The sequence below is a fragment of the Triticum aestivum genome, chromosome 5B (genome assembly GCF_018294505.1).
Source record: "Triticum aestivum cultivar Chinese Spring chromosome 5B, IWGSC CS RefSeq v2.1, whole genome shotgun sequence".
NCBI lineage: Eukaryota > Viridiplantae > Streptophyta > Magnoliopsida > Poales > Poaceae > Triticum > Triticum aestivum.
Genome location: NC_057807.1, coordinates 27145870 through 27172284, shown reverse-complemented (window position 1 = coordinate 27172284; position 26415 = coordinate 27145870). Strand labels below are relative to the sequence as shown.

The 26415-nt window shown below is 43.8% G+C and overlaps 3 protein-coding genes across 3 annotated transcripts; all 3 read left to right on the top strand.

Moving 5' to 3' along the window:
- Positions 1-9027: 9027 nt before the first annotated feature.
- LOC123114589 (uncharacterized) lies at positions 9028-9720 on the top strand. The gene is made up of 2 exons (XM_044536082.1): positions 9028-9228; positions 9538-9720. The coding sequence occupies exons 1-2, from the start codon at positions 9028-9030 to the stop codon at positions 9718-9720; spliced, it is 384 nt and encodes a 127-aa protein (XP_044392017.1).
- A 7300-nt stretch (positions 9721-17020) lies between these two features.
- Positions 17021-18581, top strand: LOC123110221 (acyl-coenzyme A thioesterase 13). Its single transcript, XM_044530697.1, has 3 exons — positions 17021-17356; positions 17650-17793; positions 18311-18581. Exons 1-3 carry the CDS (start codon positions 17156-17158, stop codon positions 18449-18451), a joined length of 486 nt encoding a protein of 161 aa, XP_044386632.1. The 5' UTR covers positions 17021-17155; the 3' UTR covers positions 18452-18581.
- A 401-nt stretch (positions 18582-18982) lies between these two features.
- LOC123110220 (F-box/FBD/LRR-repeat protein At1g13570) lies at positions 18983-21571 on the top strand. The gene is made up of 4 exons (XM_044530696.1): positions 18983-19769; positions 19851-20714; positions 20793-20942; positions 21045-21571. Exons 1-4 carry the CDS (start codon positions 19656-19658, stop codon positions 21363-21365), a joined length of 1449 nt encoding a protein of 482 aa, XP_044386631.1. The 5' UTR covers positions 18983-19655; the 3' UTR covers positions 21366-21571.
- The last annotated feature ends 4844 nt before the right edge of the window (positions 21572-26415 follow it).

Sequence of the window (26415 nt, the reverse complement as noted above, 5' to 3'; positions counted from 1 at the left end):
GCCGGCAAGACCTAGCAAAGATTTCTCCCGACCCCTCACACCCACAACCCAGGACCAACCATCGGCTCCACCACGCTCCCCGCCCACCAACATGCGCTTGCACAGTCTTGAGGACACCACTGACGTCTCACCATGGCAAACGCTACGAGGTCGGCCGGACCTAAGCGAAGCAACCATAGACAGGGGCTGGCAGTACTACAACTGCGTGGGAGGGAACAACCTCCACCGGCTTAGGCGGTAGCAGACCGGACGTAGAAGGAGGAGCACACCAGGCCAACTGCCCACTCGGGCCCACATCGGGCCCGTGAAGCTCCCGCGGCCACGCTGCAGCCGACGCAACACAATAACCATCACCCCCATCGCAAGGAGCTCACAGACCAACCGGAAGTGACTCGGTGGAAGCCAAACCGGTCCGCCCTAAACCATATCGGCCCCAAAGGGCCTAGATCTGGGCCCGCAGGGCGCCGCCGGCCAGCTCCCGCATCCAGCCGCCACCCGACTAGGACCAGAATGTCGTTGTCAATCTGCACCGCTGCTACATCTTGAGCTTGCATTGGTTTTCCTTGAAGAGGAAAGGGTGATGCAGCAATAGTAGCGCAAGTATTTCCCTCAGTTTTTGAGAACCAAGGTATCAATCCAGTAGGAGGCTCCTCACAAGTCCCATGCACCTACACAAACAAACAAAGAACTCGCAACCAACGCAATAAAGGGGTTGTCAATCCCTTCACGGCCACTTGCGAAAGTGAGATCTGATAGAGATAGTATGATAATATAAATATATTTTTGGTATTTTATAATATAGATTGGAAAAGTAAACATGCAAATAAAAGTAGATTGAAAGCTTATATGATAAAAGATAGACCCGGGGGCCATAGGTTTCACTAGTGGCTTCTCTCGAGATAGCATAAGTATTACAGTGAGTGGACAAATTACTGTCAAGCAATTGATAGAAAAGCGAATAATTATGAGATTATCTAGGCATGATCATGTATATAGGCATCACGTCCGTGACAAGTAGACCTACTCCTGCCTGCATCTACTACTATTACTCCACACATCGACCACTATCCAGAATGCATCTAGAGTATTAAGTTCATAGGAACAGAGTAACGCATTAAGAAAGATGACATGATGTAGAGGGATAAACTCATGCAATATGATATAAACCCCATATTTTTATCCTCGATGGCAACAATACAATACGTGCCTTGCTGCCCCTGCTGTCACTGGGAAAGGACACCGCAAGATTGAACCCAAAGCTAAGCACTTCTCCCATTGCAAGACAGATCAATCTAGTAGGCCAAACCAAACTGATAATTTGAAGAGACTTGCAAAGATAACTCAATCATACATAAAATAATTCAGAGGAGATTCAAATATTTCTCATAGATAAACTTGATCATAAACCCACAATTAATCGGATCTCGACAAACACACCACAAAAAGAGTTACATCGAATAGATCTCCAAGAAGATCGAGGAGAACATGGTATTGAGATCCAAAGAGAGAGAAGAAGCCATTTAGCTAATAACTATGGACCCGAAGGTCTGTGCTAAACTACTCACAACTCATCGGAGGGGCTATGGTGTTGATGTAGAAGCCCTCCATGGTCAATTCCCCCTCCGGCGGAGCGCCGGCGAAGGCTCCAACATGGGATCTCGCGGATACAGAAGGTTACGGTGGTGGAAATAGCTTTTCTTCATCTCTCCTGATGTTTTCAGGGTACATGGGTATATATATAGGAGGAAGAAGTACGTTGGTGGATGCCCGAGGGGCCCACGAGATAGGGGGGCACGCCCAGCATGGGGGCGCGCCCTCCACCCTCGTGGCCGCCTCGGTAGCTTCTTGACTTGCACTCCAAGTCCTCTGGATCACGTTCGTTCCAAAAATCACGCTCCCGAAGGTTTCATTCCGTTTGGACTCCGTTCGATATTCCTTTTCTTCGAAACACTGGAATAGGCAAAAAAACAGCAATACGGGTGGGCCTCCGGTTAGTAGGTTAGTCCTAAAAATGATATAAAAGTGTAAAGTAAAGCCCATAAACATCCAAAACGGGTAATATAATAGCATGGAACAATCAAAAATTATAGATATGTTGGAGACGTATCAAGCATCCTCAAGCTTAATTCATGCTCGTCCTCGAGTAGGTAAATGATAAAAACAGAATTTTTGATGTGGAATGCTACCTACCATCTTTCTCAATGTAATTTTGTTTATTGTGGCATGAATGTTCAGATCCAAATGATTCAAAATAAAAGTTCATGTTGACATAAGAAATAGTAATACTTCAAGCATACTAATCAAAGCAATCATGTCTTCTCAAAATAACATGGCTAAAGAAAGTTCATCCCTACAAAATCATATAGTTAGGCTATGCTTCATTTTCGTCACACAAAAATGCTCCCATCTTATACACCCCCGATAACAAGCCAAGCAATTGTTTCGTACTTAAATAATCTCAAACTTTTTCAACTTTCACGCAATACATGAGCGTGAGCCATGGATATAGCACTATGGGTGGAATAGAATATGATGATGGGGATTGTGTGGAGAACACAAAAAGGAGAAAGTCTCACATTGACGAGGATAATCAATGGGCTATGGAGATGCCCATCAATTGATGTCAACATGAGGAGTAGGGATTGCCATGCAACGGATGCACTAGAGCTATAAATGTATGAAAGCTCAACAAAAGAAACTAGTGGGTGTGCATCCAACTTGCTTGCTCATGAAGACCTAGGGCATTTGAGGAAGCCCATCGTAGGAATATACAAGCCAAGTTTTATAATGAAAAATTCCCACTAGTATATGAAAGTGACAACATATGAGACTCGCTATATGAAGAACATGGTGCTACTTTGAAGCACAAGTGTGGAAAAAGATATAGTAACATTGCCCCCTTTTATTTTTTTTATTTTTCTCTTTTTTGGGCCTTTCTTTTTTTTGGCCTTTATTTTTTTTCCTTTTTGGCCTTTCTCTTTTTTTTATTTGGGGACAATGCTCTAATAATGATGATCATCACACTTCTATATATTTACAACTCAAAACTAGAACAAGATATGACTCTATATGAATGCCTCCGGTGGTGTACCAGGATGGGCAATGAATCAAGAGTGACATGTATGAAAATTTATGCATGGTGGCTTTGCCACAAATACGATGTCAACTACATGATCATGCAAGGCAATATGCAATGATGATGTGTGTCATGATGATAAACGGAACGGTGGAAAGTTGCATGGTAATATATCTCGGAATGGCTATGGAAATGCCATAATAGGTAGGTATGGTGGCTGTTTTGAGGAAGATATAAGGAGGTTTATGTGTGACAAAGTGTATCATATCACGGGGTTTGGATGCACTGGTGAATTTTGCACCAACTCTCAAGGTGAGAAAGGGCAATGCACGGTACCGAAGAGGCTAGCAATGATGGAAAGATAAAAGTGCGTATAATCCATGGACTCAACATTAGTCAAAAGAACTCATATACTTATTGCAAAAATCTACAAGTCATCAAAAACCAAGCACTATGTGCATGCTCCTCGGGGGATAGATTGGTAGAAAAAGACCATCGCTCGTCCCCGACCACCACTCATAAGGATGCACAATCTAAGAACACCTCATGTTTCAAATTTGTTACACAACTTTAACCATACGTGCATGCTACGAGACTTGCTAACTTCAACACAAGCATTCTTTAAATTCATAATCACTCAACTAGCATGACTCTAATATAACTACCTCCATATCTCAAAACAATTATCAAGTATCAAATTGATCATAGCATCCAATTCACTTCCCATGATAGTTTTTATTATACCCAACTTGGATGCCTACCATTCTAGGACCAATTTTATAACCATAGAAAATACCATGCTGTTCTAAGAGACTCTCAAAATAATATAAGTGAAGCATTATAGATCAACAATTTCTTCAAAAATTAAGCCACCGTCGTGCTCTAAAAGATATAAGTGAAGCACTAGAGCAAAAACTATCTAGCTCAAAAGATATAAGTGAAGCACATAGAGAATTCTAATAAATTCCATCAAGTAGGCTTCTCCCAAAAGGTGTGTACAGCAAGGATGATTGTGCTAAACTAAAAAGAAATGACTAATATCATACAAGACGCTCCAAGCAAAACACATATCATGTGGCGAATAAAAATATAGCTCCAAGTAAAGTTACCAATGAACAAAGACGAAAGAGGGGATGCCTTCCCGGGGCATCCCCAAGCTTAGGCTTTTGGCTATTCTTGAATATCTTTGGGTGACATGGGAATCCCCAAGCTTAAGCTCTTGCCACTCCTTATTCCATAGTCCATCAAATCTTTACACAAAACTTGAAAACTTCACAACACAAAACTCAACAGGAAATCTCATAAGCTCCGTTAGTGAAAGAAAGAAAAACCACCACATAAGGTACTGTAATGAACTCATTCTTTATTTATATGGTGTTAAACCTACTGTATTCCAAGTTCTCTATGGTTCATACCCTTACATACTAGCCATACATGCATCAAAATAAGCAAACAAAACACGAAAGGCAGAATCTGTTAAAAACAGAACAGTCTTTAGCAATCTGTAAATTTTTAATACTTCTGGAACTCTAAACATCCTACCAAAATAGGAAGTCCTGGAAAATTTGTCTATTGATCTACATCAAAAAGAATCAATGCAAAAGCACGTTTCTGTGATTTATTGAATGTTTTCTCGTGAGCGCAAAGTTTCTGTTTTTCAGCAGAATCAAATTAACAATCACCATAGGTTATCCTATAGGTTCTACTTGGCACAAACACTAAATAAAACATGGAAACACATCTAAACAGAGGGTAGATGCAAAATTTATTACTAAACAGGAACAAAAACAAAAAACACAAATAAAAATTGGGTTGCCTCCCAACTAGCGGTATCGTTTAACGCCCCTAGCTAGGCATAAAAGCGAGGATAGATCTAAGTAGTGCCATCTTTGGCACTCAATTCATAAGCAGCTCGCATGATAGATTCATGAGGTAATTTAATTTTCTTTCTTGGAAATTGCTCCATGCCTTTCCTTAGTGGAAATTGGAATCTAATATTCCCTTCCTTCATATCAATAATCGCGCCAATCGTTCTAAGGAAAGGTCTACCAAGAATAATAGGACAAGAAAGATTGCAATCTATATCAAGAACGATAAAATCTACGGGCACAAAATTTCTATTTGCAACAATGAGAACATCATTGATCCTTCCCATTGGCTTTTTAATGGTGGAATACGCAAGGTGAAAATTTAAAGAGCAATCATCAAGATCATGGAAACCGAGAATATCACATAAAGTTTTTGGAATCGTGTAAACACTAGCACCCAAATCACATAAAGCATAACACTCATGATCTTTAATTTTAATCTTTATAGTAGGTTCCCACTCATCATTAAGTTTTCTAGGTATAGAAACTTCCAAATTAAGTTTTTCATCAAAAGATTGCATCAAGGCATCAACAATATGTTTGGTAAAAGCTTTATTTTGACTATAAGCATGAGGAGAATTCACAACGGATTGCAACAAGGAAATACAACCTTCTAAAGAACAATCATCATAATCAAATTCCTTGAAATCCAAGATAGTGGGTTCAACTCTATTTAAAGTCATAACCTCTCCAATCCCACTTTTACCAAATTTAACATCAAGATCTAAAAACTCCGAATTATTGGGACGTCGTTTAACTAAAGTTGACTCATCTCCAGTCCCATCATTATTAAGATTCATATTGCAAAACAAAGATCTAAGAGGGGATACATCGATAACTTTAAGATCTTCATCATTATTTTCACCTAACTTTTCTGGTTTGGCAACCATCTTATTGACTAGGGTAGCTTGCTTATCAGAAATTCGGGCTATAGAATTTTCAAGTAGAGTAATTTGGGCGTTCAAACCATAAAATTCTTTAGACATATCATCAAGCTCTTTGTTCATAAACCCCAAAAAACTTTTTTGTTCTTTAAGCTCTTTTCTGAAGAAATTATTATGCTCAAATTGTGAAGTCATAAAACTTCTAACGTTTGATTCAATCTCTTCCAACCTTCTAAGATGAAGGTCGGTGTTCTTAGGCAAAGCCATAAGAGCAAGTAGGCACACAAAAAGAAGACAAATGAAAGAGATAGAGAAGGAGATTGGGAAAGAGAGGGCGAATAAAACGGCAATGGTGAAGTGGGGGAGAGGAAAACGAGAGGAAAATGGAAACTAATGTAAATGCGAGGGAGATGAGTTTGTGATGGGTACTTGGTATGTCTTGACTTGAGTGAAGACCTCGCCGGCAACGGCGCCAAAAATCCTTCTTGCTACATCTTGAGCTTGCATTGGTTTTCCTTGAAGAGGAAAGGGTGATGCAGCAATAGTAGCGTAAGTATTTCCCTCAGTTTTTAAGAACCAATGTATCAATCCAGTAGGAGGCTCCTCACAAGTCCCACGCACCTACACAAACAAACAAAGAACTCGAGATCTGATAGAGATAGTATGATAAGATAAATATATTTTTGATATTTTATAATATAGATTGGAAAAGTAAACATGCAAATAAAAGTAGATTGAAAGCTTATATGATAAAAGATAGACCCGGGGGCCATAGGTTTCACTAGTGGCTTCTCTTGAGATAGCATAAGTATTACGGTGAGTGAACAAATTACTGTCAAGCAATTGATAGAAAAGCGAATAATTATGAGATTATCTAGGCATGATCATGTATATAGGCATCATGTCTGTGACAAGTAGACCGACTCCTTCCTACATCTACTACTATTACTCCACACATCGATCGCTATCCAGCATGCATCTAGAGTATTAAGTTCATAAGAACAGAGTAACGCATTAAGAAAGATGACATGATGTAGAGGGATAAACTCATGCAATATGATATAAACCCCATCTTTTTATCCTCGATGGCAACAATACAATACGTGCCTTGCTGCCCCTGCTGTCACTGGGAAGGACACCGCAAGATTGAACACAAAGCTAAGCACTTCTCCGATTGCAAGAAAGATCAATCTAGTAGGCCAAACCAAACTGATAATTCGAAGAGACTTGCAAAGATAACTCAATCATACATAAAAGAATTCAGAGGAGATTCAAATATTCCTCATAGATAAACTTGATCATAAACCCAAAATTCATCGGATCTCGACAAACACACCGCAAAAAGAGTTACATCGAATAGATCTCCAAGAAGATCGAGGAGAACATGGTATTGAGATACAAAGAGAGAGAAGAAGCCATCTAGATAATAACTATGGACCCGAAGGTCTGTGGTAAACTACTCACAACTCATCGGAGGGGCTATGGTGTTGATGTAGAAGCCCTCCACGGTCGATTCCCCCTCCGGCGGAGCGCCGGCGAAGGCTCCAAGATGGGATCTCGCAGATACAAAAGGTTACGATGGTGGAAATAGCTTTTTGTCGTCTCTCCTGATGTTTTCGGGGTACATGGGTATATATAGGAGGAAGAAGTACGTCGGTGGATGCCCGAGGGGCCCACGAGATAGGGGGCGCGCCCAGTAGGGGGGGCGCGCCCTCCACCCTCGTGGCCGCCTCGGCAGCTTCTTGACTTGCACTCCAAGTCCTCTGGATCACGTTCATTCCAAAATCACGCTCCCAAAGGTTTCATTCCGTTTGGACTCCATTTGATATTCCTTTTCTTCGAAACACTGAAATAGGCAAAAAATAGCAATACGGGATGGGCCTCCGGTTAGTAGGTTAGTCCCAAAAATGATATAAAAGTGTAAAGTAAATCCCATAAACATCCAAAACGGGTAATATAATAGCATGGAACAATCAAAAATTATAGATACGTTGGAGACGTATCAACTACCACCAGAGCAGGCCTTCCCAAGACGTGCGTCTGCGGCGGGGAGAGGAAAAGGCCGCCACTGCCGACCACACCATGGCGCCATGCGAGCAATGCCTGGTCGTGCCAGCGACAACGGCGGTAGGAAGGGGGAGGCGCGGGGGTGGTCTGGACGGAGAAGGGATAGGAGGCCGCCCCGGTTGCCTCGCTCGGGGATGCGACATGGGGGGTACGGGGTTGGGGGTCTGCAGTGACTGTTGTTCACACCCGAGACCATAACATGGAAGTACCACTAACGGTCTCTACTCGGTGAAGTGAGCCTACAAGGCGCAATTCTTGGGTCGTATGGACACAACCATGATCCCCGACCATTTGGAAGATTTGTACACCTCGTAAATGTAAGTTTTTCGCATGGCTGGCAATCAACAATAGGATGTGGACAACGGACATGCTTCAACATCGTGGGTGGCCAATATTTGTCCACTATGCAAACAAGTCCAGGAGTCCGCGGCCCACCTTCTATTCCAATGCCGATATACACAGTCAAAGTTTGGCGAATGATTAAAGATTGGCTTGGTCTCCATGATGTGCATCTTTCTGATTGGAGTGCCGCGACTTCCGTTAAAGAGAGGTGGAGCCACAATGCTAACAAGAAAACCCAATATCAAAGGCCACTTGCTTTCTCGATATTGCTCATCTTAGGAGTTGTGAAAAGAGAGGAATGCACGAATCTTCCATAACAATGTCGTGCTAGTGGGTAATTATTGTAATTTGGTCACGCGCCTGAAACCTCTACATCTTCTCTCTTGAAAATATCAAATCTTTTGCCTCGTTGTGAGCCAACCTATGGTTTGGATGGTTAGGTGGACACTGGTATCACCAGCCCACCAGGGTTCAAGTCCTGGTGCTCGCATTTATCCTGGATTTATTTCAGGATTTCAAGCGATACGCTTTCAATGAGAGGAGACGTTCCCGCCTACGTTGACTTCGTAAAATTTCAAGATGATATGCCGGCTCAGTCTCTCGGAGGTGCTAGGGTGTGCGTGTGTGCGTTCATAGGGGTGAGTGTATGCACGTTTATATGAGCACTTGCGTCTGTACTGCATAAAAGAATCTTTTGCCTCGTTTAAAATAAATAAACAAACAAGTGTCATAACTAGAATTGGGGAAGGGAACGCAATTCCGGATCCGTTCCTCTTTCTCCGACCGGCCGATGGCGTCAGCGTCGGCGGCGGCGGCTATGGAGAAGGCTCAGCAGCTGCTGGAGGAGGCGGTGGCCGAGTCACTGCTGACGGAGCAGGTGGACATGCTGCCCTCCGGGTTCTATGACGCCTTCGTGCTCTGCGCCATCCGCGTCCACGCCGTCGAGCTCGGCCGCCTCCTCTGCCACTTCACCATCCCCGCCCGCCTCCTCGTGAGCCCTTCCTCCCTCCCACCTCCGGCAGCCAGATCTACCTACCCTCTTCCTTTCCCTGCCCAGTTCCTGCTGGATGCATAATTTAACTTCCCCATCTACTGTTGCGCTACTATCTATCATTAGCATTTCTTCAGAAAATTACCTTCGCACTGTAGCTTAGGAACTTAATTTCGGAGCAACAGAGTTCCATCATCTGATTGTTCACTGGAATACAAGTTGTGCCATGGTGCATGGAGCAGCTTGTTACTACTGCCTTTTGCAGTTTTATTTACTGATGATGGTTGTGTTGTTGTCAAGCAATCACAGAACTCAGGTAACTTCCTACACGGTGGCGCAACTGCGTCGCTGGTTTACTTGGGGGGCACTGTTGTTTTCTACACGACCAGGGCACAGACCAGGGGCTCGCCACTAGAGATGAACATCTCCTACTTGGATGCTGCATTCTTGGATGTGAGTGGCTTTCTTGCCAAATATACAACTCTTCTTTAAGAAATCCATTAAGGAATGCAGTTTTGACATCCATTTGCCAGATTTCATAATCATAAAATGCAGCAATTGCTAACATGATTCGGACGGACTTAAGCATCACTATGGGTGAGAAAGTCTCATCGTAGTCAACTCCTTGAACTTGTCGAAAACCTTTTGTGTCAAGTCGAGCTTTATAGACAGTAACATTACCATCAGCATCAGTCTTCTTCTTGAAGATCCATTTATTCTCTATGGGTCACCGATCATCTGGCAAATCCGCCAAAGTCCACACTTTGTTCTCATACATGGATCCTATCTCAGATTTCATGGCCTCAAGCCATTTATCGGAATCTGGGCTCATCATAGCTTATTTATAGTTCGTAGGTAAGTCATGGTCAAGTAACATGACTTCCAGAACAGGATTACTGTACCACTCTGGTGCGGATCGTGCTCTAGTTGACCTACGAGGTTCTGTAGCAACTTGATCTGAAGTTTCATGATCATTATCATTAGCTTCCTCTCTAGTTGATGTAGGCATCACAGGAGCAGATTTCTCGGATGAGCTACTTTCCAAATTGAGAGAAGGTACAACTACCTCATCAAGTTCTACATTCCTCCCACTCTCTTCTTTCGAGAAGAAACTCCTTATCTAGAAAGGTTCCATTCTTAGCAGGTGTGGTAGAAGGTGTACCCAATTGTTTCCTTAGGGTATCCTATGAAGACGCACTTCTTCGATTTAGGTTCGAGCTTATCAGGCTGAAGCCTTTTGACATAAGCATCGCATCCCCAAACTTTAAGAAACGACAACTTAGGTTTGTTGCCAAACCACAGTTCATACGGTGTCGTCTCAACGGATTTTGATGGTGCCTTGTTTAACGTGAATGTAGCTGTCTCTAATGCATAACCCCAAAATGATAGTGGTAAATTGGTAGGAGACATCATAGGTCGCACCATATCTAATAAAGTGCGGTTACACCGTTCCGACACACCATTACCTTGTGGTGTTCCAGGTGGCGTGAGTTGTGAAACTATTTCACATTGTTTTAAATGAAGGCCAAACTCGTAACTCAAATATTCACCTCCACGATCAAATCATAGAAACTTTATTTTCTTGTTACGATGATTCTCCACTTCACTCTGAAATTCTTTGAACTTTTCAAATGTTTCAGACTTGTGTTTCATTAAGTAGATATGCCCATATCTGCTCAAATCATCTGTGAAGGTCAGAAAATAACAATACCTGCCACGAGCTTCAACACTCATCGGACCGCATACATCGGTATGTATTATTTCCAATATGTCATTAGCTTGTTCCATTGTTCCGGAGAACGGAGTTTTAGTCATCTTGCCCATAAGGCACGGTTCGCAAGTATCAAATGATTCATAATCAAGTGATTCCAAAAGTCCATCTTTATGGAGTTTCTTCATGCGCTTTACACCGATATGACCCAAACGGCAGTGCCACAAATAAGTTGCACTATCATTATCAACTTTGCATCTTTTGGCATCAACATTATGAATATGTGTATCATAACGATCGAGATTCAACAAAAATAAACGACCTTCAAGGGTGCATGATCATAAAAGATATTACTCATATAAATAGAACAACCATTATTCTGTGATTTAAATGAATAACCGCCTCGCACTAAACAAGATCCAGATATAATGTTCATGCTCAACGCTGGCACCAAATAACAATTATTTAGGTCTATAACTAATCCCAAAGGTAGATGTAGAGGTAGCGTGCCGAAGGCGATCACATCGACCTTGGAACCATTCCCGACGCGCATCGTCACCTCGTCCTTAGCTAATCTTTGTTTAATCCGTAGTCCCTGTTTCGAGTTACAAATATGAGCAACCGAACCGGTATCAAATACCAGTGCACTACTACGAGAAATAGTAAGGTACACATCAATAACATGTATATCAAATATACCTTTGTTCACTTTGCCATCCTTCTTATCCGCCAAATACATGGGGCAGTTCCGCTTCCAGTGACCAGTCCCTTTGCAGTAGAAGCACTCAGTTTCAAGCTTGGGTCCAGCTTTGGGTTTGTTCCTGGGAGTGACAATTTGCTTCCATTCTTCTTGAAGTTCCCCTTCTTACCCTTGCCCTTCTTCTTGAAACTAGTGGTCTTGTTAACCATCAACACTTGATGCTCCCTCTTGATTTCTACCTCCGCAGCCTTTAGCATTGCGAAGAGCTCGGGAATAGTCTTTTCCATCCCTTGCATATTGTAGTTCATCACAAAGCCTTTGTAGCTTGGTGGCAGTGATTGAAGAACTCTGTCAATGACACAATCATCTGGAAGATTAACTCCCAGTTGAGTCAAGTGATTAGGGTACCCAGCCATTCTGAGTATGTGCTCACTAACAGAACTGTTCTCCTCCATCTTGCAGCTATAGAACTTGTTGGAGACTTCATATCTCTCAACTCGGGCATTTGCTTGAAATAGTAACTTCAACTCCTGGAACATCTCATATGGTCCATGACGTTCAAAACGTCTTTGAAGTCCCGATTCTAAGCCATAAAGCATGTCACACTGAACTAACGAGTAGTCATCAGATCAAGCTTGCCAGACGTTCATAACGTCAGCTTCTGCTCCTGCAGCAGGCCTTTCACCTAGCGGTGCATTAAGGACAGAATTCTATGCAGCAATGAGGATAATCCTCAAGTTACGGACCTTGTCCGTGTAGTTGCTACCATCATCTTTCAACTTAGCTTTCTCTAGGAACGCAATAAAATTCAAGGGAATGGTAGCACGGGCCATTGATCTACAACATAGATATGCAAAAAACTATCAGGACTAAGTTCATGATAAATTAAGTTCAATTAATCATATTACTTAAGAACACCCACTTAGATAGACATCCCTCAAGTCATCTAAATGATACATGATCCAAATCAACTAAACCATGTCTGATCATCACGTGAGATGGAGTAGTCATCAATGGTGAACATCTCTATGTTGATCATATCCACTATATGATTCACGTTCGACCTTTCGGTCTCTAGTGTTCCGAGGCCATATCTGTATATGCTAGGCTTGTCAAGTTTAACCTGAGTATTCAGCATGTGCAAAACTGGCTTGCACCCATTGTATTTGAACGTAGAGCTTATCACACCCGATCATCACGTGGTGTCTCAGCACGAAGAACTTTCGCAACTGTGCATACTCAAGGAGAACACTTATACCTTGAAATTTTTAGTAAGGGATCATCTTATAATGCTATCGCCGTACTAAGCAAGATAAGATGCATAAAGATAAACATCACATGCAATCAAAATATGTGACATGATATGGCCATCATCATCTTGTGCTTTTGATCTCCATCACCAAAGCAATGTCATGATCTCCATCTTCACTGGCTCGACACCTTGATCTCCATCATTGCGGCGTGGTCGTGTTGCCAACTATTGCTTCTACGACTATCACTACCGCTTAGTGAAAAAGTAAAGCAATTACATGGCGTTTGTATTTCATACAATAAAGAGACAACCATATGGCTCCTACCAGTTGCCGATAACTTTTACAAAACATGATCATCTCATACAACAACATATATCTTATCATGTATTTACCATATCACATCACAACATGCCCTGCAAAAACAAGTTAGACGTCCTCTACTTTGTTGTTGCAAGTTTCACGTGGCTTCTACGTGCTTCTAGCATGAACCGTACTTACCTACGACACAAAAACCACAACGGTGATTTATCAAGTTTGCTGTTTTAACCTTCACAAGGACAGGCCACAGTCAAATTTGATTCAACTAAAGTTGGAGAAACAAACACCCACCATCCACCTTTATGCAAAACTAGTTACATGTCTGTCGATGAAACCGGTCTCATGAACGCGGTCATGTAAGGTTGGTCCGGGCCGCTTCATCCAACAATACCGGCGAATCAAAATAAGACATTGGTGGTAACCAGTATGCCGATCACCGCCCACAACTCTTTGGGTTCTACTCGTGCATATCATCTACGCATAGACCTGGCTCAGATGCCACTGTTGGCAAACGTAGCATGCAATTTCAAAAAAATTCCTACACTCATGAAAGATCTATCTAGGAGATGCATATCAACGAGAGGGGGAGAGTGTGTCCACATACTCGTAGACCAAAAGCGGAAGCCTTTGTTTAATGTAGTTGATGTAGTCGAACGTCTTCTCGTTCCGACCGATCGAGTACCGAACGTACGACACCTCCGAGTTCTGCACACGTTCAGCGTGATGACGTCCCTCAAGCTCTTGATCCAACAGAGGGTCGAAGGAGCAGATGAGTTTCGTCAGCACGACGGCGTGGTGACGATGATGGTGATGTGATTCGCACAGGGCTTAGCCTAAGCACCGCGAGAATATGACCGGAGGTGTAAACTATGGAGGGGGCGCCGCACACGGCTTGGAGCAATTGGTGTGTCTCATAGACCCCCCCCCCTCCCCCCGCATATATAAAGGAGGGAGGGATAGGAGGCCGGCCTAGGCACGCCCCAAGTGGAGGGGAGTCCCACTTGAACTCCTAGTGGGATTCGCCCCCCCCCCCTCCTTTTTCCGAAGGGGGAAAGGGGGAAGGAGTAGGAGAAGGGGAAGGAAATGGGGGCGCCGCACCCACCCGTTGTCCAATTCGGTTTCCCCTTGGTGAGGGGCGTGCCAGCCCCTTGTAGGCCGGTGTGCCTCCCTCCTATGGCTCATATCTTTCCCCGGGGGGTTCCGGTAACCCCTCCGGTACTCTGGTATGTACCCGATGCACTCCAGAACCCTTCCGATGTTTGAATGCTACCTTCCAATATATCAATCTTTACCTCTCGACCATTTCGAGACTCCTCGTCATGTATGTGATCTCATCCGGGACTCCGAACAACCTTCGGTCACCAAAACACATAACTCATATAATACATATCGTCATCGAACGTTAAGCGTGCGGACCCTACGGGTTCGAGAACTATGTACACATGACCGAGACACCTCTCTGGTCAATAACCAATAGCGGAACCTGGATGCTCATATTGGTTCCCACATATTGTGCGAAGATCTTTACCGGTCGAATTGTTATGTCAACATATGTTATTCCCTTTGTCATCGGTATGTTACTTGCCCGAGATTTGACCGTCGATATCTTCATACCTAGTTCAATCTCGTTACATGCAAGTCTCTTTACTTGTTCTGTAAAGCATCATCCCGTAACTAACTCACTAGTCACATTGTTTGCAAGGCTTCATATGATGTGCATTACCGAGAGGGCACAGAGATACCTCTCCGATACTCGGAGTGACAAATCCTAATCTCGATCTATGCCAACCAAACAAACACCTTCGGAGATACCTATAGAGCATCTTTATAATCACCCAGTTACGTTGTGACGTTTGATAGCACACAAGGCATTCCTCCGGTGTCCGGGAGTTGCATAATCTCATAGTCAGAGGAATATGTATTTGACATGAAGAAAGCAGTAGCAATAAAACTGAACGATCATTATGCTAAGCTAACGGATGGGTCTTTGTCCATCACATCATTCTCCTAATGATGTGATCCCGTTCATCATGACAACGCATATGCATGGCTAGGAAACTTAACCATCTTTGATCAACAAGCTAGTCTAGTAGAGGCATACTAGGGACACGGTATTTTGTCTATGTATTCACACATATATCAAGTTTCCGGTTAATACAATTCTAGCATGAATAATAAACATTTATCATGAATAAGGAAATATAAAATAACAACTTTATTATTGCCTCTAGGGCATATTTCCTTAAAAAATTATACGGGAATGACATATTTTCTTAATTAGACTTGAGGTGAGACTGAGACTAGTTGACGGATCCTCTAAAATTAAGGCCCTCTTTGATTTGCAGGATTTTTAGAACATAGGAATAAAAAAGTACAGGATTTGAGTGGCATGTCCATTTAAATGCCAGAACCATTTTATTATCACAAAGTTCACCACCTAAAATGAATGGCCAATGTAGGCGCATGGCTTGATGGTGAACTTTTCTTATCCTTCATTTATATCCATATGATCTAAGTTTCTTCCATGTAAATAATATGGTTGGTAATAAGTGTGTAGAAATGAAAAACTATGTAAATATTAGATAATTATTTGATAGTTATTTATATTATCATAATTATTTGATGGCAATTGAATGCACAAGCTTACCAGTGAAAGCATAGGAGTAACTCCAACAGTTCTCCTAAAATCTTCGTGTAAAACTTCTTTTGACTTCCTGTAAAAGTTAAGGGAAGTTGTCTGGGAGCAACTTTTCTCAATTTCTGTAAACTTCTTTCTCTAAATATATTTTTATTTTATTTTTCATTAAGCAAAATTAGCTAAATGGCCTAGGGCCCGCTAGTCAGTGACAGGGTGACGGCCATCAGCGAGGGGCAGCACGAGGCGGTGCGATGGCCGCTGACTGGCAACGGCGCCGCGACGACACTAGCGGTGGATGGCGCCACGACGACAGTTCTCTGTTAAAAAAGGTAGTGCCTAGGAGGCTCTTAGGCATGCCTAGGCGCTAGATGATGGCCAAACGCCTTGCCTAAGGCATAAATGGATGTCTAGGCAAGGCAAGCAAGAAATTGTCTACTCAAGCGAGGAATCATGTCATATTGCGCTGTTATGCCAAATGGTCCATATTCCAACGGCAGTAGCTGACAGTTAATATATTTATATGCCCTAAATTAATATCGATGCACATATAATAATCATAAATACATTCTGATAGCAAAACTACATTACCGTCTAGGGCGCTTAAGCACCGGCTAGGCACTAGGCGAAGGTCAACCACCTCGCTTCCGCCTACCACTTTTTCCAGCCTCGGCACTAGCGGCGGATGGCGCCGTAACGGCGGGCCACGTGCAGTTATTACTAGTCCGCCAAAATCATACGGGAATGACATATTTTCGCAGACCTGCAGTGAGACTGAGACTGGTTGACGTATCCTCTAAAATTAAGGCCCTCTTTGATTTGCAGGATTTTTAGAACGTAGGAATAAAAAAGTACGGGATTTGAGTGGCATGTTCATTTGAATCCTATAGAACTAGCATAGAGTGTTTGTTGTCACAGAAAAACAGTGAGATTGTAAAAAGAAGTTGAAATGGATCTTTGATTTCCAATGAACTAGTGTCAAAACTCTTTTATATTATGGGACGGGGGGAGTAGCACATTTGATTTTATATGAAAAAATTCTATAGGACTCAATCATGGGAATCAAAATATGAAAAAATTCTATGAAATTTCTTTGAATCAAAGAAGCCCTGAGAGAGGCTTATTGCAGGATCTGTGAAGAGGTTCCTTTTGCCTCAACTCGCGTAAACATCGGTTATTTTACGGAGACAAGGAACTTGGAGTTGCTCTAAAAAAACAGGAAACAAGTGTGGCGGCAGTCACGACACAAGGCAGAGGAATTGGGGAAGGAAACGCAATTCCGGATCCGTTCCTCTTTGTCGGACCGGCCGATGGCGGCGGCGACGGCGACGGCGGCTATGGAGAAGGCTCGGCAGCTGCTGGAGGAGGCGGCCGCCGAGTCGCTGCCGACGGAGCAGGTGGACGCGCTGCCCTCCGGGTTCTACGACGCCTTCGTGCTCTGCGCCATCCGCGTCCACGCCGTCGAGCCCGGCCGCCTCCTCTGCCACTTCACCGTCCCCGCCCGCCTCCTCGTGAGCCCTCCCTCCCTCCCACCTCCGGCAGCCAGATCTACCTGCCCCCTTCCCTCTCCTGCTCAGTTGCTGCTCGAATCTTGCTAATTATCGCACTAGCCCAAGTATAATTTAATTTTCTCCATCTATACTATTGTAGTAGCATTCAATCAGAAAATTACCTTTCTACTGTAGCTGAGGAACTTAATTTCAGAATAGCCATCGTTCCATCATTTCAATTGTTAACTGGAATACAAGCTTGGAGCAGCTTGTTATATTGCGTTTTGATGATGGTTGTGTTTGTTGTTGAGCAGAACTCGGGCAACTTCCTGCACGGCGGCGCCACCGCGTCGCTGGTTGACTTGGTGGGTACTGCTGTCTTCTACACGGCCGGGGCACAGACCAGGGGCTCACCACTTGAGATGAATATCTCCTACCTGGATGCTGCATTCTCGGATGTGAGTGGCTTTCTCGCCGAATTTAATTGATCTCTTAGCGTCATCGATTTACATGGGATGTCTTCTTGTACTTCCTAGTTATAACTTATAATCCCCATGGCCCAACTACCACATGGAATTTGAAGCTATTATTACCCAACTCTGAAAGTAAATTTACAGTGAAATGAGCTCATAAAGTTACATTATCAGGGAGCCAATAATCTGTACATCACATAATTGTACTCCACTCTGCTAGCACCAGGTAGAGATGCCACTGAACACAATAAATCATTGTTCATGCAGCAAATTTCGTGTCACTTACCAGTTTTGGTGTATCGAGATTCGTTTGGTTTGTAAATTTTGTTAAGAATGCTCTAGTGCTTAACCAAGTTGTGCTAGTTGTTGTTTCTGTATTCCGAAGTGCATGGATGACCATGTCAATCTTGACGCATTAGTTGAGCTGTTGGAATACCATGATTCACTTCTGAAGTTCTTGTGATTGTACAGTAACTATGAAATCATATGTTGCCATTTGCAGGAAGAGATTGATATCGAGGCGAAGGTTCTGCGTGCTGGAAAAGCAGTAGGAGTGGCCACTGTGGAACTGAAGAAGAAATCCGGCAAAATCATCGCTCAAGCCCGCTATTCCAAGTATCTTGGCGCATCTAGTAAACTGTGAAGCTGTCCTTGCAATATTGTAAGCTGTAAGCCTGTAATTGCTCTTGTGTAATTACTTGGCAACCATAATGTAATGGAATAATGTTGTCTTGAAATGGGAAATATGGAAATTAGTTGAGGAGTTTGCTACATACTACAGTGAACTTTGCATGTTTTATGACAGAGTTGAAATATAAATACATTGATTTATGCATCCCAAAACAGCAATGCCGCCCGGCAAATGTACCATGAACATGAATAAGTCTGACTACCAAAGGCTGAAGACAAAGACTTAAGAGGATCAAAGGCTAATTGATTTATAACTAGATAAAATATTGAATGCTAGGAAATGAAATAAGATGATTTCCATAACTTTGAGCCAGGTGTGAGTTTCTATGACATTCTGATGTCCCAAGGCATCTTTCTCAAATCGATGGCTCCTAGTATATCTAACATTTGGGGGACCCCGCAAAGCGTGCGGCGAGCGGACTCCTCCTCCTCCTCATCCTCCTCGCTAGGCAGGCAACTGGTTCGAGCGATCCATGTGCCGTCACACACGGTACGCAAGCCAAACAAGATGGATGGATCGCTTGCTGTTGCTGGTCGAGCCGATCTCACTCGTTCCTCTCGACCACGCACGCTCCAGCCTCTCCTTCGCCGCCCCCGCCGTGGATGACCGGATTGATTCTCCGGCCTTCCTCTCCTCCGGCCGCGCCACCAGATTCATCCTGTTGTGCTCCCTGTTGTTGCTGCAATTGACGTTGGGAGAGGAGTTAGGTGGCCGGAGTCGAGGAAGAGGAAGGAGGGAGGATGCGGACTGGTTCGCCAGAGTCATAATCGTAGGCGCCGTCGATTTCCGAATCCTCAAAGGAAACAATTTCGTAGCGTTTTTCCTCCGTCCCTGCGTTTCTACGTGGGCGCCTTCTCGTCGCTGCCCGTCCACTTTCGACCTTGAGAACAGGATAATAAACCCACCTAGGCGCCGCTCGCCGCTCGCCGCTCGTCGCCTCTCCGGCCCACCCACCTCCCGTCAGTAGTCTTGGTCCTAATAATCCTCAAAGGAAACAATATTGTGGGTTGCTCGCCCCAGATCTCTGCCTCTAGTTTCAGAGAAAATTCACACAGACTTACTGATTCTAGTTTCAGAGAAAATTCAGTTTACGCATACTTACAATTCATCTTGTTCTCTATCCTCTTGTTCGTCCAATGTTCTTTTCAGCACTGGAATGGGGAACTATCTGACGAGTAGAATAACGGCAGAGAAGCATGCCCATGTTAAGCAGCAGACATCCAAGAATCGCAATGGAAGGCCTGGCCTTAAATTTCATGACCTTCCAGAGGTATGTTAGTTTTGCCTTTCGACTTGACCCTCAGGGTAAATAGATTTCTCTACTTAAACTTGTCTTCTCCTTTTGCTCAAGGATGTACTGTGCACAATTTTATCCAAATTACCTGCAAAAGAGGCTGTCCGGACCAGTGTTTTGTCGACTGACTGGAGATGTACATGGACAGCTTGCCCCAGACTAAGCTTTGGTGTCGATGATGTAAGTACGAATGCGAAAAGGAAACACCAGCACACCCAGATGTTCATCGACCGTGTTAATGCGGTTTTGACCAAGCACAGCGGCAGGGCTGTTGACCAACTTGAGATTAAATTTATATTCGAGACCAAGCTTGTCGATCACCTCAATAATTGGATTAGATTTGCTATGTCAGCCCACACAAAGAGTCTAGCTTTTGATTTGGCGCCACCGGACAATTTTCCCAAATATGGGGATCATTACAGATTCCCATTTGAACAATTTACAGACAACAAAAGTGTATCCTGTCTAGCGTGTCTTCAACTCAGCTTTGTATGTTTCGAACCACCTCCTGCCAATTTCATAGGTTTCCCAAACCTAAGAAAGCTTCATCTCCATGTACTCAAGACCACTAGGCAGGATCTCGAGAGTATCTTGAGCAGTTGTGTTAATCTTGAATGGCTGAGCTTACTCAGATGCCATCTCAAGGATCAAATGAAGGTGGTTCGGCGGCCATTGTCCCACCTGCGCTACTTGAAAGTCGTGCACTGTGATATAACCAAGATAGAGTTCAATGCTCCAATGCTCTCCACCTTTGTTTATGATGGACCATACATACCTATTACCCTCCATCATGCTGCGAAGCTGGAAAATGCAACAATTAGGTTCCTCGGCGCAGTTTTTCAGCATTGTATCGCGTCACTCCTCAATGGGCTACCAGATGTACACAACCTGACACTGCATCTTGGAATGCAAGAGCTTGAGGTATTTTATTACTGGGACAATTTTCTAGTTATGGCAGTCACGTAATCTTGCAATAACCTTTGTTGTTTTATCTTTCAGGCCCGGTGGATGTTAAATAGCCCTCGTGTGTTTTCTCACCTCAGGCATGTGCAAATACTGTTGATTATACATTATGAAGAATATGACAAAATCCTCTACTTAGTTTCTTTTTTAAGGGTTGCTCCGTTCATTGAAAAGTTGGAAGTACATGTGAGTAATGCTCTCAATAGTTTCCCCCCTTTGTCAGCCATTATTTTCAGTTTGCATGTAGGTGGTAACAAGAAATCCTACTAATCTTGATGAATTTTGCAGTTTCATGACATTGGCACTTTGTGGTTTGCAACCGATGGACCTTTGAGACAAGAAATGCCGCCGTGTGAAGATAAATTAGTTAATCTGAAGGACGTTCGAGTTACAGGATTCAGAGGGGCACGCGGCCAAGCTGAATTCCTTATGCACGTGGTTGAGAATGCTCCTGCAATAGAGGTCGTGACTGTAGATACAGCTCAAAGGCTAACTGATGCTTGGGATCCAGATGAACCAATCCCTAGACTAGATAGTGCTGCTCTTGATATGGTTAGAGCTCCTCTCCTTAAGACACTCCCACCGAATGCAAAACTTTCACTTATTTAAGGCTGACTTGCATCTGTTGTAAATCTGGCATGTAATTTCTCTTTGATTGTTAAATTAGTTATCATCCATCAATGTAAAGCTGAGAGCAGCGATGACTTACACTTTTACGACCCTCAATGATCAATGTAAATACTGAGGACCATGTTTATCTTGGTACTCATACTAAAATGGCCGTATGCATCCCTGGTTGGTGCAGAGGCCGGGAAGTGAAAATCTCTCCCATATTTTAGGTCGTCCCCGCGTAGCTAACCTTTTTGTTGAAAACAGCCCCCGCGTCGTCCCCGCTAGGGCGGCTCGGGCGGCTCCCTACTCAGCCGCCGGGGGCGTATACTCCTTCCTCCCCACCCTCCGCCGTCACCGGGGGACGCCGCCAGTCTAAGCCCGGGGGCCGACGGCGGTGGCGGAGGACATCACCTCTCTCCCGTGGATATGGGGTTGTGCAGATCCCCGAATCGTGTGGAGGCGCCTCAGATCCGATCAGCAACGGCGATGGCTGCGGCGTGGCGACGTCGGAGGCGGCGCGGGCTGCGGGCGCGGCGACCAGCCCTGTTCGGGCGGCGGCGGCACTGCGGTCGGCGACGGCGGCGGCGCGCCATCTGCCTTTGGATCGGCGGCGGCGGCGTGGAGGGCCTGGTGGTCGCGTAGGCGGCACCTCCGTCAGATCTGTTCTGACTGGTGCAGTCGACGGTGGTGGTCATCTCTTCCGTCAGAGGTGATCGCCCTACGGCTGGGTGATCGGATCTCGAGATCCGTCAGCTAGTCCCGGCTACGAGTCGGGGAGACATAGTTGCCGGTGAAAACCGAGCCGTTGGCGGGCGATGGCAGCGTTTTGCGTCGTTACCTTGATGAAGGCATCGTCGTGTAACTGTTGTCAACCCACTCGTGCTGCTTCGGAGGAAACCCTAGGATCTGGCCTTCCAGATCGGACGATGGCGGTACTACGGTGCCGTCTCTCTCTTGGGAGCATCGTTTGTGGAGCAGCGCTGGAAGACAGAGGCGGGAGGTGGAGCGGCTTCGTCTTGCACGGAGCTTCGGTGGAGCTGTCAAGTCATGCCTGACCGACAGGTGCTACGCTGAGTCATGCCTGGTCGGCAGGTGCTACGCACGACAGATCTTCCAAAGACTTCAAGCTGTGTCGGCTGGTGGTACTTGGCAGCATGGTGCTGAGGTGTATCAGCGGCGACCGCGACGTGCTCAACTGTTTGCGCGCAGGGAGGAGGTACCGTTTGGCGCCATGGTGGCGTCGACGATAGCTAGACCGAGCAAGGTTGATGCATCAGTACAGTTCTGAAGATGGAGCGGTGGCAGTTGGCGGCGGCGGCCTCTGAGAGCACGCCGGACCGGCGAGACCCATGCCCGGCAGGCGTCCTGGATGGGTCCTCAGGTCTTAGATGTTAGGTTTGGCTGCGATGTCTGTTTGGTATTAGGCCCAGACTATCTGCGCCCCTTCATCAACTGGATAGGTGTAGCGACAGTTTGTTGCTTAGATGGCGGCTTTAGTCTTACTGTTGTATTACTTTGTAAGGTCTTGTGAGAATAATTAATAAAGTGGCCGTATGCATCGCCCAGATGCAGAGGCCGGGGGTCATCCTCCTTTTCTAAAAAAAATGATGCTTGTTTTCTCTACTGTTTCTGCATCTACTCCGTTGATTCGTTTCAGGATACTTAGGGGAAATAGCACTAGGAGAGAAGAACTACAGCTACGAGTTTTTGGCTAGGAAGTTCCCGCCACAGCTCATATGGCAGAGAGTAATGAGTTTTGAAGACTATGCAAAAAAAAAGAGTTTTTAAAAGCCTGATTTTTAAATTTTGGCAAATCAACTTTTTCCACTGTTTGTAGCCCAGTTCTACATGGCTTTTCTCTGGTTTTTATGCTTTTCTGTTTCCCTTTTCTTTTTTTCTTTCGCAGTTTTTGGTTATTCTGTTTTCTTCCTTTTTTTTCCTTCTTGTTTCGTTTTTCCTTGGTTTTCTTTGTTACTTTCTTGGTTTTTTATTTTTTTTCTTTGGTTTTCACCAAATTTATATGTTTTTTTCGGCCTTTTACTTTTTTCAACAAATGTCTATATTTTTAGTATGCATATTACATTTTTTCATATATGTTAGGAACATTATTTACACATGTTTAACATTTTCAAATACAAGACTTACATATTTTTTATATATGTTTCAACGCCTGCTTTTTCCATACACCTTGTACATTCTTATATACATATAAAACATTCTTTTAATGTTTCACATTTTTAACACATATTTATTTTATCCAAAAAACAAGTTTTGAACATTTTGTCAAATGCAGGTGAAGCATTTTTTTAAATACACATTGGAAAAAAATAGCAAACCCACATTTTCTGAACTATGCAATATTTTTTTGAAAATGTCACGAACACATTTTTGAAACTTGTGAAATTTTCTTAACGTACATTTTTTATCTATGAATATTTTTAAAAATATGTGATATTTTTTTACAATGTATGGGCATTTTTTTTCAATATCACATACTTTTTCTTAATTGACATTGTACATTTTTCATATACATTACAAACATATTTCTATACACATGTTACATTTTTCAACTACAAAATTCAAAATTTTCAAATTGTAAGTGAATTGTATATATTTTGAAATATAAAAAAGTAAGAGAATAAGCAAAAATGTGAATAGGAAACGGTAAAAAACAACAAAACAAATAACATGACATCAGCATGATAATGTGATGCGGTTACTGGGCTGGTCCAATACGAGCTCCCTCCAGGCAAGCCATGGTAGGCCTCGCAGCAAGCAGCACATAGTCATACCCCTTTCTTTTGACGTTTGGTTCGACAAATAAATACTTCATTTTAAAGTTAAAACTTTGTAGAAACTTGAGAAGGAAAATTTAAAAGCCGGCAAGTGACACTTCGAGACCGGTCGTTCCCAGCCTAGGGTGTGATAGCTTCAGCTAGTAAAGAGATATTAATTAAGTCTGTTGCACAGGCTATTCCCATAGACTCTATGGCTTGTTACAAGTTACCACAGGAACTTTGTCGGCATATTATATCTCTCATCGGGAATTTTGGGTGGGGCAACGCGCGCGCGTGCACACACAGAGAGGGAGGGAGGGAGGGAGGGAGAGAGAGGGGGGGGGGACTATGTGGGTATCATGGGAGACTAGGACCGTGGAAAAAATATATGGATGGTATGGGCTTCAGAAACATCGAGATGTTCAACCTGGCTTCATTGGCGTCATGCATGGCATAGTATGTAACAACCTTAATCATTTTTTTTCATGTACTTTCTTGACGCATATAAGTTGGGCGCACATGTCGTCTCAAATTTGGAAAGGCATTTGTGAAGGTTGTGACATAATGTGTCGAGGTTTAGTCTGGAAGATTTGGTGATGGCACCCAAACTAGATTTTTGTTGGACAGGTGGATCCCTCAATGATGGTTGCAATTATATTCAAGAGGAATTAAGAAGTTCAGATGTCTCAGTATTGAACGAGCATTATTAACCGATGTTGAAATTATTCGCAATATACCAAAAAAGGCTTTCGCCCGGCTTTATATATAAAACAAACCACCAGAGCCACAAAGTTCCAACACAAAGGATCACACCACACACACAAGTGCACACAAACACAGTACGGCAAGGTTCTGCTGAGGGCACAGCTCAACAAGCTCTAAATAAAAAAAAGAAAGGGAATGGCCAAGTGCACTGCCACAACCATGTGGTGTAGGCTGAATTTTTGGCATGGCATTATGCGAAGAATTGAATCTTCTCCACCCAGTCTGTGTACGGTCTACCACATGATCATTTAGATGAAAATGAGTCATGAAGATTGGCTTGCCCATAGTCATCTAATTCTTAGAGTGAGAGGGATTTCTAGATGAATCTACGGGTTGTCAAAGTTCAAGGGAAATTGCTTGTATAAATTTGCATGGCGCTCCGCCCCGGGCCTCTCCGCCGACCAGGGAGGTTAGATACCACAGGTACATGGTGCCATCTGCGGCATGCTCGTTGTGTAATGCCAAGGTGGATAGCTGAAGTCACCCTTTGTTAGTGTAATGAAAAACGTGTGGTATCTAATGGACACCAAGATGTTCAGTAAGATCACTATGAATACACCAATGGAAAAAGTGGTGGCCCGTTGGTTTGTGCACGACGCTCTTTTAGGATGAGCTCCTTTGGGTGTTGGTCACGCTCTAGGCTGTGTGGTGGGCATGACTTCGGGCCATTCAGGAAGAAGAATTTCAATCGCCGTTCTCCACACACATGCTTTAATTTTATTATTCGGTACCTGGTAGAGGTAGGTATGATCAGCAAGGAGAAAGAGAGAAGAGGCACTAGAGTTGTGCATAACTGATATGGCAAGATCCATGTGGATTGCATGTGGTTGGCTCATGCAATTAGCTTATTGGAGTGGGTAGAGGTGTCCAATGATATGCAGAGGTCACCGCTTGCGGCGCAGGCGCCACAACTAGCAAAAGATGGGGACCAAAGGTACTCAGGAGGCTGGCGCCAATGCTTAGTTGTTGCCTTCAGGGTTAGTTGCTCCCATGAAGTCTGCTGAGGAACTTGCATTCGGTCGGTCCAATGGCCTCCTTGGACAAGGTGGCCTCCCAACTTCATCCTTACTTTTGGAACCTCCGACGAAGTTCAGGTTGTTGCAAAGGGTTGTACTTTTGCGAATGAGGGCGAGGACACTCTACACGACTTCACCGAGATGATGAAAGGCCTCTTGTCGCATCTTCGACCACCTAAGGGTTATATCTTCTTGTCAATGGGAAGAAGATGAAGAGTGCCGACTAGTTGGTAAGTGCCGCTATGAGGAACAAAACGACAAAATGTTCGTCCCTAGAAAGTGTTCCCTTCTCCGATGATCTTTGCAGATTGTTTCAGCTGTTGTGTGGGCTTGGCCCTGGTTGTGTTGCTTTTTGCTCGGTTTTTCGCGAATTAACCAGGCAAAATATTCTTAATTAATGAAAAATCCAAAACTTTTGCCTCTGTTAAAAAATCCATGTGGACAGGCGGGGGGTGGGGGGTGGGGGGGGGGGGGGGGGCTATCCAAAAC